The sequence below is a fragment of the Vigna umbellata genome, chromosome 4 (genome assembly GCF_029865625.1).
Source record: "Vigna umbellata cultivar VRB3 chromosome 4, Vumbellata_1.0, whole genome shotgun sequence".
Classification (NCBI taxonomy): Eukaryota; Viridiplantae; Streptophyta; class Magnoliopsida; order Fabales; family Fabaceae; genus Vigna; species Vigna umbellata.
The window spans coordinates 39026533-39040377 of NC_142168.1; the positions used below are offsets into that span (position 1 = coordinate 39026533).

The 13845-nt window shown below is 30.2% G+C and overlaps 1 protein-coding gene across 3 annotated transcripts; it reads right to left on the reverse strand.

The window, feature by feature from the left end:
* Positions 1–1882: 1882 nt before the first annotated feature.
* LOC124839185 (cytochrome P450 85A-like) lies at positions 1883–6008 on the reverse strand. 3 transcript variants are annotated; one of them, XM_088114676.1, is made up of 10 exons: positions 5482–5605; positions 4999–5263; positions 4597–4918; positions 4349–4498; positions 3999–4244; positions 3679–3765; positions 3437–3515; positions 2857–2963; positions 2524–2648; positions 1883–2091 (listed from the first exon to the last, which is right to left on the reverse strand). In XM_088114676.1, exons 3-10 carry the CDS (start codon positions 4864–4866, stop codon positions 2004–2006), a joined length of 1152 nt encoding a protein of 383 aa, XP_087970802.1. In that variant the 5' UTR covers positions 4867–4918; positions 4999–5263; positions 5482–5605; the 3' UTR covers positions 1883–2003. The 3 variants fall into 3 exon arrangements, with proteins under 3 accessions (XP_087970802.1, XP_087970801.1, XP_087970800.1); XM_088114675.1 differs by lacking the exon at positions 4999–5263 and having other exon boundaries at positions 4349–4471; positions 5482–6008; XM_088114674.1 differs by lacking the exon at positions 4999–5263 and having other exon boundaries at positions 5482–5994.
* Positions 6009–13845: the final 7837 nt, after the last annotated feature.

The window sequence follows — 13845 nt, forward strand, 5'->3', positions numbered from 1 at the left end:
TTTATACCTACTAAAAGTAACTTCAAGATTTGGTGACATAAATTACACATTAGGAATTCAGCAAAAGAATGTTTAATTAAAACACACATGACCAAACGTTGGAATTTGAATGACTTTTTGTGTTGAAGATTGTGAATGAAGAAGCTTCAAAGAGAAGAAATTGAAGTGATAAAATATTGTGGGCTAATAGGTGTAGTAGCCATGGCTATGCCTAAGTGCCATATTTTTATGTCAAAAAACAGGTTAAATTAGAAGATCAATAAATGTTAGAGAAGTTCATTAAGTTGACCATGTTACGTTTTGATAATTATTTCAAGAAAAAAAATAGAGCAATTAATCATTGAAATTGGTGTTAGAAATATATTTAAGCTTGAGTTTTTCATGCAATTGATGAAAAGTCCCATCCCATATCTAATAAAAAAAATTGAATATCTTTTTTATTTGTGTAAATATTGTTGTTTCTTATTATTGTTTTTCTATTGGAATCTTTTTGTCATTCTCAAAAGTCTATTTTTTTTCTTGAAAGAATTATGGTTGGATTTTGGTGTAAAATAACTTTTTTTTTTGGACAACTTGATAAATTATTCTTAGTGAAATTTATCTTTTCAACCACTTTATTTATTTATTTATAGAATTTAAATTTAAGACCTTAAAAACTAAAGCACAAAGCACGGCTGTAGATCATGGGATTTAGCCAAATTTTCTAAAAGCTAAAATTAACTTTTATGTGTAAACTAATTTCTAATTTTTTTTCAAATAATTATTTCAAAATTTATATTCAATGTGTGCCTAAACTAGTTTTAGCTTATAAAAAGAAATTCATTCCGATTATTTTTCTCTACTAGAATCTGTGAAAAAGTTTTTTCCCAAGTTAAATGAAGGATGTGCACAAAGTAACGTGTTTACCATTTTTTTAGTGGAGAAAAGTTAGATTATCTTTTATTAACAAGAAGTTAGACTCCAAGATAAATTCAATTAAGGATAAATTATAATAACAAAATCAGTGAGTGCAGAAGCAAGAAAGTGGAGTATAAATATTAACTCAAATTTTGAAAATTATCCAATTGCAAATTCCATGAACTACACTAACATGGGCCTGGACAGAACAGCACAAAGTTGTTGGGCCTGCTGGGCTTATATTATATCCTAGATCGATGCACACGTATTTAACATTTTAATAAGATAAGTTTTGAATTGTTAAATATAATTAAAATGAGCTCGTAGAAATTAATTATTAACTAGTTTTACATTCATTTATTCTTTTGTACGTAAAAGGACATAACTTATATTACATTGAATTGCAACTGTGGTTCATAATGGGCTGGACTTGTGGGTGGTCTTAATATTTTTTTTAAAAAATTATTTATTTTTAACAAAGTCTTAATTACATTTTTTATTATTGAAAAGTAGAATAAATCTAGTTTAAGCCCTTCAATTCTTTTAAAAATCATTTAAACCTCTAAAATTTGAAAAAAAAAATACAATTTTAGTCTCTCAAATTTACTATTTTAAAACTGAATAAGTTACAAAAACAACATTCTAGTTCCTCATTTTAAAATGTACTTTTTATGTAAATAAAGTAATTTAAAAAACTGAAAAAGCCAAAACTGGAGTTAGTTCAAATTTTAGTAACAAAATATAATTAAGTCTTTTAAGAAATTTATTCATTGAACGAGGTTGAAGTTTAGGTTTGAATTTAGCCAAACTAAAAAATGGGCCAATAAAAGTTGTAGACCAATGAGATAGCCCACTTGACTCATGTTAAACCAATATTAGGCCCATCTATTTTTTGATAATGGAAAAGAGAGCATAAAGGGAATAACCCAAAAAGATAAAAAGTTTTTCTAATAAGGAAAAAAGATGGAAAACAAAGAATGGGATATATGAAGAAGAAAAATGAATTTTCTTGCATTTTGTATTATTTGTTAGATAATTTCCATCCACATAGCCTACATCTGTAGCTACATCTCATCTCATTACTGTACAATACAGTCACTGCCTATTTAGTAAGATGTCACCCTTATGTGCAGTCCATTAGGTGCCTGAACTCTAGGAAATTTCATTAGTTTATCCCCTCCCACTTCTTCCCACCTGCAATCAACATTATATATTCAACATGTCAGAAAAACAGCTTAAGACTGGTTTAAAATTTCAAACCAGACAAATAAATGCTCAATGATGGATAATAATAATTTCTCTAGATGTATGTGAGCCATTTAGAGAATCCAAATTTGTCAAAAGCAGGTAGAGTAAACAATACTTCTTTTCAAATTTTTACAAATTCTTTGTGCCCACCAAATGTTTGATTGAATAAAGTAGTATTAAGGAACTTTATACTGTTATATTATTATACAGTCACAGTTTGCAAGATATTGATACTGTTATTTAGTAACCATCATGATTGATGAATAATGTAAACTGATTTCAGTGGACCATCATGACTTTTGACTGATTCAGAATGTAAATTTTTTTACACTGAAAGTATATTGAAGATAAATTCAAGTGAATAACTTAATCTGTCACCTGTATCTGGTTACAAAGTAGTGTAGGAAAGTGGAAATTTCTGTTATTCCCAACTCTTTTCCTGGACATAGTCTGGTGCCTCCTCCAAATATCAAGAAGTAGTTTTTTGATTCGAGACTCTTATCCTGCAATTGGAAATTGAAGGTTATTATTATTATTATTATCAAGAGGGTGATGACCATGTATACTAATTTTGCTTTTTATGTGAGAAACTTATAGGACAGTAACAGTCACAATATATGGAGTGTGATGGCAAGTATCTGATATGGTAGATCAAGAAAAACTTTTGACATAAGAAAAAGTAAAGGAAAAAGGTTGTTTTGTTAGACTAACCAGCCATCTCCATGGGTTGAAAGTGAGAGGATCAGGATATAGAAAAGGGTCATAGTTGATCTCTCTTGTGTACACATATATTCTCCATCCTTTGGGAATCAAATAGCCTGAAAACAACAATGTGGATCAGTGACATTGTTGACTGCAACAAGAAGGTGCTGCTGTCATTTATGGTGAATAGTGGAATACTTGTGTGCTGGTGCAAAACTCGTCAAGGACACCCTATCCTTTCATTCATTCTTACTTTTCTAATCCTTTACTTTTGCTAACGCATTTAATTTAGTGCTAAAAGGCAGAAGAAAGTTGGGAGGAAAGGTACCTCCTTATCTGGAAAACTTGTTTTATAGTGGAATTGTCTTTGTGTGGTTGTTGAATTGATGGCCAAATTGCCAGGTGTGTGTGTGTGTATTATTACTTATCTCGGATGAATTTCTCTTGGAAGTTACAATTTTACATATTTTATATTGATACTGAATCATTGATGCTGTAGAAGTGACCAAAAAAAGAAGCTCTTAAAGTCAAAAAACAGCTTCTTGAGCCCATAACACAGCAAAAAGCTATAGCACCTAATGAAACCCACCGTTTAGTTCCATGTCTTGAGTGGTTTTCCTTAGGACCCCATTAACTATTGTGGCCAATCTAGAGGTCTCAAAAATCACCTGCAAAATGTACAAAAGCTTGATCAAATCTTCTTGGCAATCATTTAAAAAGCAACTACTTTTTTTTTTCTCTGACGTGTGGTTCAAAACACTATGAGACACTAACTGTGGTTACTTAGAAAAACAACCACTTAATGTGACAGAAATGGCACACAGTTCTTACCGCTCGAGTAAAACTCATTGACTTGAGGTCATTCCAGTCAATTGGCTCATCATGCTTTTTCCTCTCTCTTATGGCCAAATGCTCTTTCTGCAACAAATATTTCACACACAACATAGTCAGCACAGAAACATAAGAAATTAAAGTCTGTCTATTTTTACACCCAATTTTTTTTTACACCATATAACATAACTTCACTACTTTTCACTTTCTCTTTTTGTTACAAATAGAAAAGGTTATTTTTTTTATGATATGATTGTGAAATGGCGTCAATAAATATTTTCCTTTATGAAAGCTAAGGACTAATAGTGTTTTTCACTTACTCTGAGTTCTTCAAGAGCTTTGGGATGGTCATGGAGGTACTTCACTGCCATCATTGATGTAGTTGAAACAGTTTCATAACCAGAATATATGACCGTTATCACCAGATCAATGATTTCTTCATCACTTAGTTTGTATCTGTTTTCCTCTCTTGCCATCAAGCAACCAAGCATGTCATGGTAGGTTTCATTGGATGCTCTTCTTTCCTCCAGTAGCTTACTCAGAACATTGACCATAGTCTTCCTTGCCTGCAAGAGGAATTAAATCAAACAAAGCCTTGTTGTGATGAAGAGAAAACTAAGATGTGAAATAAATCATGCAAACTAAGATGGGAAAAGATGAATGATGAGACCTGGAATCCACGGTGGTAATTTGTCCCAGGAAGGTTAATAGGGAGAGAAATGGTTCCAAGAACAAGCTTAAAGAACTCTGTCATGAATGAGTCAGACAACGAGACAGATTCTCTGCCAGCAATCTGCTTCAGAGATGAGAGGAAGGCCATCTGTATCAAATGTTTGAGAATTTAGAAGAAAGTTGTGTAAGTTTTGTTTTTTTTTTCCTTTAGTTGATGAATTTGATTGATGAATTAGCAACACAAACCTCCTTGGTTTTCTCTTGAATGTTGATGACTTTGTTATCCCAGTTGCTAAGGTGGGCTCTGATGAACTCATCAATTTTTGGCAAAAGCTGATCTCTGATCGAGGTGGGGCTAATGATGGAAAGCAGTGCTCCTCTCATGTACTTGTGGGTGGAGCCATGAACAGCTGCAATGTTACATTTGCCTAAGATATCTAACATGGATTGAGGGTATCCAGGAACAAGACCTTTTGCCTCATTCATTAGGATGTATCTATTAAGCTCTGGATCCATGGACACAATGGTAGGACAACCAAGTATGTGGGATTTGAAAAAACTGCCATACCTGCCATTTTGACAAAAGGTAAAATAAAAGTTAACAATCATTACTAATGAGGTAAAAGTACATGCATGAACAGTGCTTACCTCACACCCGGTTTAACTAATTTAAGAAACCACCATTAAGTAAGAAAAAAAAAAAGATTTGTCAAATGGGCAGCATCCTGATGATGTGTGCAAGCCATAAATTATTCTTTAGGGACACCAAAAGTACCATTAAACCAAACTCTGTTAGCTTAGCTCATTCCCCTTGATCTTCCATTTCCAATTCCCTTCTTTCTCCACCCCCAAACACAACTTTTCATTGGTTTTATGCTCAATAACTCTTGAATCAATGTGCTAGGCCTAGTACCTACCCAACAAGTTAAACACAGAAAGAGTTTAACTTTGAAACATGGAACTTTGAAACAACATGAAACTAACAACAGAAGCAGCAAAGGCTGTAAAAAAGTGTTGCAAACCACTTATGCAAGTGGACATGATGAAGACTCCTTGCACACATACTCACACAACTATAAATATGAGGAAAACCATGTAATGATGCAGTTAGTTACTGTAGTTGTTTGTTACCTTGCTCTCTGGTTTTTCATGAAGTTTGGACCCTGTTTGAGAAACTCTGTTGTCTCCCCAAAAACTGGCCAACCCATTGTGCCAGGAGGCAAACCTTTTTTCCTGTACCTTACTTCATTCCACCTCAAGAGAGCAGAGCAAAAACAGAGCACCACCACTACACCCAATATTGCCATGAACACAGCCATTGCTGAACCCAAAAGAGACTTCAAAAAAAAGGTACAACCTTTTCTGTTGTAGTCACCACAAGGGTGCACATAAACACACATATATATAGGCCCTTCACCTTGTGCTTCCATTTCATATAAGAATAAGAATTAACCATAAAGACAAAAAAAAAAAAAAAAACTTCACTCTATAAGGTTGTAGCATTTCCTATTCCAACAATAACCATAACACAAATCTGAAAAATAAGTAACATATGCACTTTTTGGACTAAACTATCATCTAATATTATTATAAACTGTCATATGCACTAATAACATGGTTAACTTTCCGAAGAATCATTAAAAAAAAGACAACTTTTATTGACAGTATAATTTTTTTTTACAGAGGATAATAAATAAATGCCTTAACATCAAATTTGAACTAGGAAATTACATAAAAAAAAAAAGTGGGGATGGCTTTTATGAGGATTTTAGGGAGGTGAGCAACTTAAATACAACAGACATATGCAGTCTTCAATGATTTATAGATAAAATATTTACAACCCATTTAGCCCTTCGAGATTTTAAGCTGGAAATGTTTGTTTGTGAGGTTTATAATTGATTATAGTTAATTGAGTAAATACTGTGACTGCTTCAGTCTTTGGTATTAAGTGTAGAGTTTATCGAGGAAACAGGGAACTTTAAGAAACATATGTAATTTAAATTCAAATATGTGACAAATGATTGATAAATAATGTCATCTCAGGTTTCTTAAGCATTTGGTTAAAGTATTAAAAAGAGTATTTGCAGAAGTTAATGTATGAGCAAGAAAGACTTAAAAATAAGGGAATAGAAAAGAAATTGTGCAGTTTATCTTGAAGGTAGAAGGGGAAAAAGTGGAAATAGTTTATAGAAAAGGCACATGCATAGCACCCCATTGGACCTAAAGGAAAAGGTGGTCATAGCCAGCCCCAGTTCTTCACATGTCTGTCAATAAGATCTGGTCATGGAAATACACAATCCCACTACAAGACACTCTCCTTGAGTTACCATGTGAATATGTGAGGAGAGAAGGGCAAAGGGATTTTTGCTTCTCTTCAAACACTAGCTGCAACTTTGAACCTAAAACCTCACTCTTTGTTTCATTTTCAACATTACTTGGTGTTGTTATTACCAGTTCTAAGATGAACTATAAACTCTCATGTTATTAATGTTTTTTTTTTTTAAAGAAAGATTAGATTATCTAAATGTGATTTTGTACTCATAAGAAGAATTTAAATCACTTTTCCCTCAAAATCTGAGTTATTAAATTTATAGATTTTGTTTTTTACAAGTGCTTGGTCTTTTCAGTTTTTTTATATAAATTATTTGAGTACTTTCTTCAAAATGAACTTCATTTCATAGTTTAATTTGGTAAAATTATTTTATTAAAACAAACATGGGTGGGTGTTTATACAAAACCTTTTATAGGTAATTTCTTTAAGTTTAAACTTTCGGATGATCCTCATATTTGTAGGAGAATCTTAAGTCGGTAACCGTCTCAATTGAATCCTAAATTTTGAAAATTCATAACAATTACGTCCTTTCCAGATAGTGTTAACCGATGTTTTAAAAAAAATTACAACTCAACATCTGTTAACATCGTCTGAAGCACCTAATGGAAAGGGCATAATTGTTATAATTTTTCAAAAATTTGAGATCCAATTGAGACCGTTTTTAACAAGAAGACTCATTTGAGATTTTCCTATAAATAGGAGGACTATTAGAGGGTTTAAAGCTTTCTTTAATTTTTGGTTTAATAGTCAACTTTTTCCCTAGCTTGGTTGGCAAATCTCAATAACGGAGTTAATGGGTTAATGATGTGGCACTACTTATTGATTACGTGTCAAAAAATGTGCTTACGTGTTGGTTAATTAGGAAATAAGTTAGGGAAGAAAGCATTTTATTCAGAAAGGATTTTTTAATTGGGGAAGAAAGGATTTTATTCAGAAATTGGGTTTTGGGTTTTTTTAATTGAGCAGCCATCTTCTCCCCACTCGCGGCGTCGCACCTCTTTTCTGCCAGCAAAGAGCATCATCGACGACGCCACCTACGCTGGACGCAGCAGGTCGAAACCTTCGTCCCCGCTTTTCGCGCGCGAGAGGAGTCTCGTCTATTCCTGTAACGCCAATGACATGAACCAGGATCGCCACCGCCTCGATCCGCTGCATCTCCTCCGGCTGGCTGAGACCCGTGCCGGTTGCAGCAGCCAACCACTCACGCTGACACCGCCACCAAGAGCACCACCATACTACCCGTCGGACTGTAGCCGACGACGCCGCGGTTCAGAACGAAGAAGGAACCAATCTTTTGGGCGAGGGAACTCGCCGCAACAACCTCGGCACCGGTAACGCGAATGAACTCACCAATCATATAATAAGGATCGGTCTCTATTATCGTTATCGTTGGACAGCGGATTTCTTCACTAAAGGGTGCGGATTAGGGTTTGTGTACTAAAAAGAAATTGGGGAAATGGGGAATGAAATCCTAGGTTAAAATTTGATGAAGATGATGGGAGTAGATTCTGCCTCATTTTTTATTGGATTAAGAAAATGAAGCAGATTGAATTTGATTTTTGGGGAGTGTGATATTTATTGGCTAGTCTTCTTCACTTAATGTTTTTCTTCTCTAGATATTGTTTTGCTTTCTGGGTGCAGGTTAAAGAGATGTTGGTGAATGAAGGTACGTAAAGATGGAGAGTGTGATGGTTGGTGGCAGCATAAGAAGGGGTATGAAAATGATGATGGTTCTGTGTTGATATGGGTGGCGCAGAGAGGGGAGAAGAGGATGAAGATAGATTGGGGTTATGGGCCCAGATACAAGAGATATTATTTTTTTTTAGAAAAAATGAATGAAACAGTTGCAGATTATTTTATTTCCCCAATTAAAAAATCATTTCTGAATAAAATCCTTTCTTCCCTAATTTATTTCCTAATTAACCAACAGGTAAGCACATTTTTTGACATGTAATCAATAAGTAGTGCCACATCATTAACCCATTAACTCCGTTTGGTTATACTTAACGGAAGAGACTATTTTAACTCAAAAATTTAAAAGTAAGGACCAATTTCAAACATTTTTATAAAGAGGGACTAAATTGAGATTTGCCAACCAAACTAGGGACAAAGTTGGCTATTAAACCTTAATTTTTAAGTGTGTTTTACAATGTATTCTAGTTGTGTTGGCATATTCTAGTTAAAATCACTTTTTATTTTCTTGTATAAATTAAAAGGTTTGAATTTTTGAAACTAGAGTAATTGTCTACAAAATTATGAAGTTTAATTTACATGTTTAGGCTATATTTTATGCAAAATAAAATAAAATAATATGTTGTACACACTAAAATATAAATTTATAAAATACTATTGTCTGTTATGAAACTTTACAACAAATAAAAGATAAAAAAAGATATTTATTAGATGTTTTATACATAGGGTCACTCATTTATGATAATAGTCCAGTTCCATACCTTTATTTATTAGCTTTTGTCCTCTAATATTTATTAGAGAACTAGCTACCACTTTTAGTCAAATTTACTTAATCACATTCTCTGCATGCATAAGATTGTACCTTAAATCTATGCTTAAATGTTTATAGAGTTAAATATGAACAATTATAGTTTTTAAATAATAACGTTTTGCTAAACTAACTTAAAAATTAGATATAGTCAAATATAAACAAAGAAAACTAAAACTATTTCATTATCTCATTTTTTGAACCTATATTGTGATCATTAAAAATTTTCCTTACATCATAACTTATTCTTTATTAGTGTTTAATTAAAAATAATATCATATAACATTTCATTCACACCTCAACAAAATATTGAAAAAATTATTAAATATTATTATATACTTTTACACTGTAAAAACAATTACATAAAACATGAGAACGAAACTAAATCCATATGATAAAACTAAAACACAAAAAAAATAAAATTATAAAAACCTGTATAAATATGAACATGAAAAGTTGAAACTATAAAAATTAATTAGACTTATGATAAAAAAAATCAAGATTTATATTATATTTTAAAAGATCAATATTTAAAACTAATTAAATATTAAAATTTAACTCTTAATTTTAATTCCTTAGTGAGCTAAACTCATTATAATTATATTATCTCCCCCAGAAAAAAAACCATCTATAAAAGAATTATGAGAATTTTTCAGATAGCGTGAGCTCAATACTATACAAAAACTTTCATAGAGAAAATTATTTCATTATAGTAGATATATATATCACATGATCAACTTGTCATTGAAATATGTTTTTTCTCATATACCAAAATTTAAAAATTTAACATCCTAAGTCAAAATATATCTATTTTAGTTCAATTTCATTTTCCAATACCACACATTTTTTTCACAAGAACTTATAAAGACACAAATAGATAATAAAATGTTTTCTTTTATAAATAATCTTATAACTTAAAACAATAAAAATATTTATTCTTCATTTATTCTAAATTCCCTTTATTATGCTTATTAAAAAACATTTCGTTATTCCTAATAACTGATTACTATAAACAGAAAATATTACCCTTTTCTATTTTTTTTAAGATGGAGTTCTGTTACCAAATTGGCTTGCTTTTATTTTCATTTTATAAAATTGTTAGAATCAGAAAATAACTATTGAATTGTGAGAGTTGAAGTTTTGGAGTTTTATGAGATAATAAGATAAAGCACAGTGGAAAGTATGTTTCTTAGGAATTTTATATTAATAAGGTACGTCTCCATTTAACACGACTGGATAGTTCAGTTTTAATCAGTTTTGCAACATTCATCATCTTTCTTCCAATTTCTTGTATTACAAATTCTGAAAACATTCATGTCAAGATCATTTCAAAACCAATTCACCTTTCTCTGTTTGTCCCCAGTCTTTTTGATTAGATAGTCTCATAAAGGAAAAAAACAATAAAGAGGAAAAATAGTATCTTTTTATTCACTTATTAAGAAACATTTTATTGGACATAAATATCTTATATTATTTAAAAGTTCAAAATAAGGTAATTTAATATAGTTTCTTTTAAATTTTTTAAACACTTTTAAAACACAAAATGGTAAATTTTAAATAAATTTGACTAAAATAGAATCTAATTTATGATTCTCATATAATAAAAAAATGTAAATTATAATTTTAATTTAATTTTATACAATCAACTTACAAAATAAGATTTTTATTTACTTCAAATAAAATACGAGACTTTTAACCAGATGTGTTAATTATCTAAAGAAAAAAATATCGATTATAAAAACTAAAATAAATATTCTTTATTTTAGAGGATAAGAACTTAAATTATATTTAGAATTATTTTTTCATGCAAATTGACTAGAAAATTTATGTAAATTACCCATTATATTATATTCTTAATAGTTTCTGAAATTAATCTGGACAAACTCTTGAATTGTTTTCAACTATTCAAAATTAACCAACTTAATTCAAAGCAGCAAACACCCCCAAAAGAAAAACTTGTATAAAAAATGTGTTTCTTTTGTTTATAATCCATGAAAGTTTACATCGAAGGCAAGATTTGTTCAAACAAACGTACAACGTTCTCTTTCAGACAGTCCTTTATTATTAATAATATCCTAAAAATTAGAAACACGACTCTAAAACATAAAGCCAATTAAGGATATTCATATCTCTGCAGTGTGCATGAACGTACAATTGGACACTAACCTTACAAAAGGATGGTGGCCAATCACAGTCATTCGATCTAGATGGGATGAAGGCCCTTCCCCTGCCATACTGTTATCATCGAAACTGTCATTTTCATCTTAGCATAATCATTTTCGTAATTAATCTTTTAATTAATCTATTAAAAATATAATTTAACTCAATCTAATAAATTTATACTTACCCTAATGAATGATACAATAATATATATTTATGAACAAGAAGTTGTGAATGGATGTTCACTGTGGAGCATAGTTCAATCACAATCAAGTAAAGATGATTCAGTAGAATCCATGACTGTAAAAGCAGAAAAACTTGATTATAAAAGTTAAAATTTGTTGTGATGATATGTACATGTTTGTTTGTTTGTTTGTTTGGTGGAGATTATAGAGAGATGAAGATCCTATTGTCTGTGAAGTATGTATGAAGAGAGTTGCAGTGCACCAGAGAAATGAGTTATGAAGGGCCACATCCCGTACAGTTTTCTGGGTTGGTGTGGGAGTGTGTGATGATCATAAGTCTCATCAGCATGTTTTATGATTTTAATGAGACATGATTTTGAGTGTGACTGATTTCTGTATGTTATCTTCTCTTCCTTCGTTTTGTTTTTTGACTTTGCTTCCAGGGAGAGGACTTGTCATCAAGTGCCACAAAAGGTAGATCGGATGGTGACAAAGAACAAAAGTCTGGATCCACAGCCAGATCCTTCCATAGAGATTTCAAATCATACAACAAAATGCAGCCTTTCTTTTCAACTACGCTTACCCTTCTATAATGTACTAATTATCATCACTCTGCAAATTTTCTTTTCTACTTCATTCATCTATATTACAAGATTGGTTTATTACTTTAATCATAAAAATTAAATGGAGAGAAAGAGATTACAAATCAACTTTTTTTAATTTGAAACTTCTAAAATTGATTTGAAAATTTTTAAAAGAAAAATAAAAAAAAATTAGTTTTAACTTCTTCTATTAATAAATAATATTTTTCGATAAAAAAAATTAATTATATCACTTTGTTACATAATTAAAATTAAAGATAATTTAAATATATTTTTCTTTTTAATTCTTAAAAGTGTCGAATAAATACATAAAAATGTTTTAAACTTTAAATAAATAATAATATGTCTATATGTCTAGGAAAAAATTATAAAGATTTTAAACTTTTATACTTATTGATTCTAATTATGTAATCTTAACAAGGTTGAAACACTTATGACTTTTTTTGGAGAGTGCAATTTGAAAATATGAGGTATAATAAATGTATAGAATTTTGAAAAATAAAAAATAAAATTCACTCGTTTGGTATTTGTAAATGGTTTGGGTATAATATCTAAGTCGTGGGTATCTATTATCCACAACAAAATAAAAGTAAAAGTTTAATTTATATTTTATTAAATAAATTAAATTTAAATTAATTTATATTTTATTAGATTAAATTTAATTAAAAATAAATTTTAATTTATATTATGTTATCTTTTATATACATTTTTTAATTTTATTTAAATTTTATTTTAAAATATATAAAACATATATATTTTAATATTTATGAGTATTCACATATTTTAAAGGATAATTATATTTGACAACATTTTTTTGACAACATCTTAACATTATCGTGTCATTCTATGATTGGTCCATGTTGGTGTTTATGATTATTATTATTGATTATGGAGTAATTTTGGACTAATCACAGAACGACATGTAGATAATATTAAGATGTTCTCAAAAAAAAATCTTGTCAAAATATCATTATTCTATTTAAAAACATATTTAGGTTTTTTTGAAATAAATACTTATAAGCGGATTGCATATTAAGTTTTTATTTGTAAGTCAGGTTACGGATAGTATCTATCCATATGTGATCCGAACCATTGTCAATTATATATTGTATGTACGTGAAAGAAGAAAAGGATAAGTAAAAACCGAAGAAGATTGATGGTGCATAGCAAGTGGAATGTTAAAAATTATTACTTTTAATAACGAGACAATCAACTTAGGATGAAAATGGAAGCTTGTTTTTCTTTTTGTAAGATTACTGACATCATTTATGAAAAATAATTTCATTTAAAAGTGGTACGAAACTATTATACTGGACAAATTCTTCCCTTAATAACCTAAACATAATTGGTAAACTAAAAAGACTTTTTGGGGCTAAAACTGTAGAGTGTGCAGACATCACATTGATATCCAATTAATTGGAAATGAGTCAGGACCACTCTACCGAATAATTTTTCAAATAAATTTTTATGTCAGCAAGAAAAATTTGAAACGCCAAATTAATTTGTTAGAAAGTCTTTATGAGTAATATTCTAAATAATTTTACTAATCCTAATGATAATCGTCCTATAATACTGACTTACTAAGTTAAACAAATGTGTCAAATCATTATATCTATATAAATTGTTTTTTGGGGATTATCAATTAAAGACACATTGATTGTCATCTATTTATGATTGGAAGTTTTTTCAGAGCAATGAACAGTTTTTCACAGGACA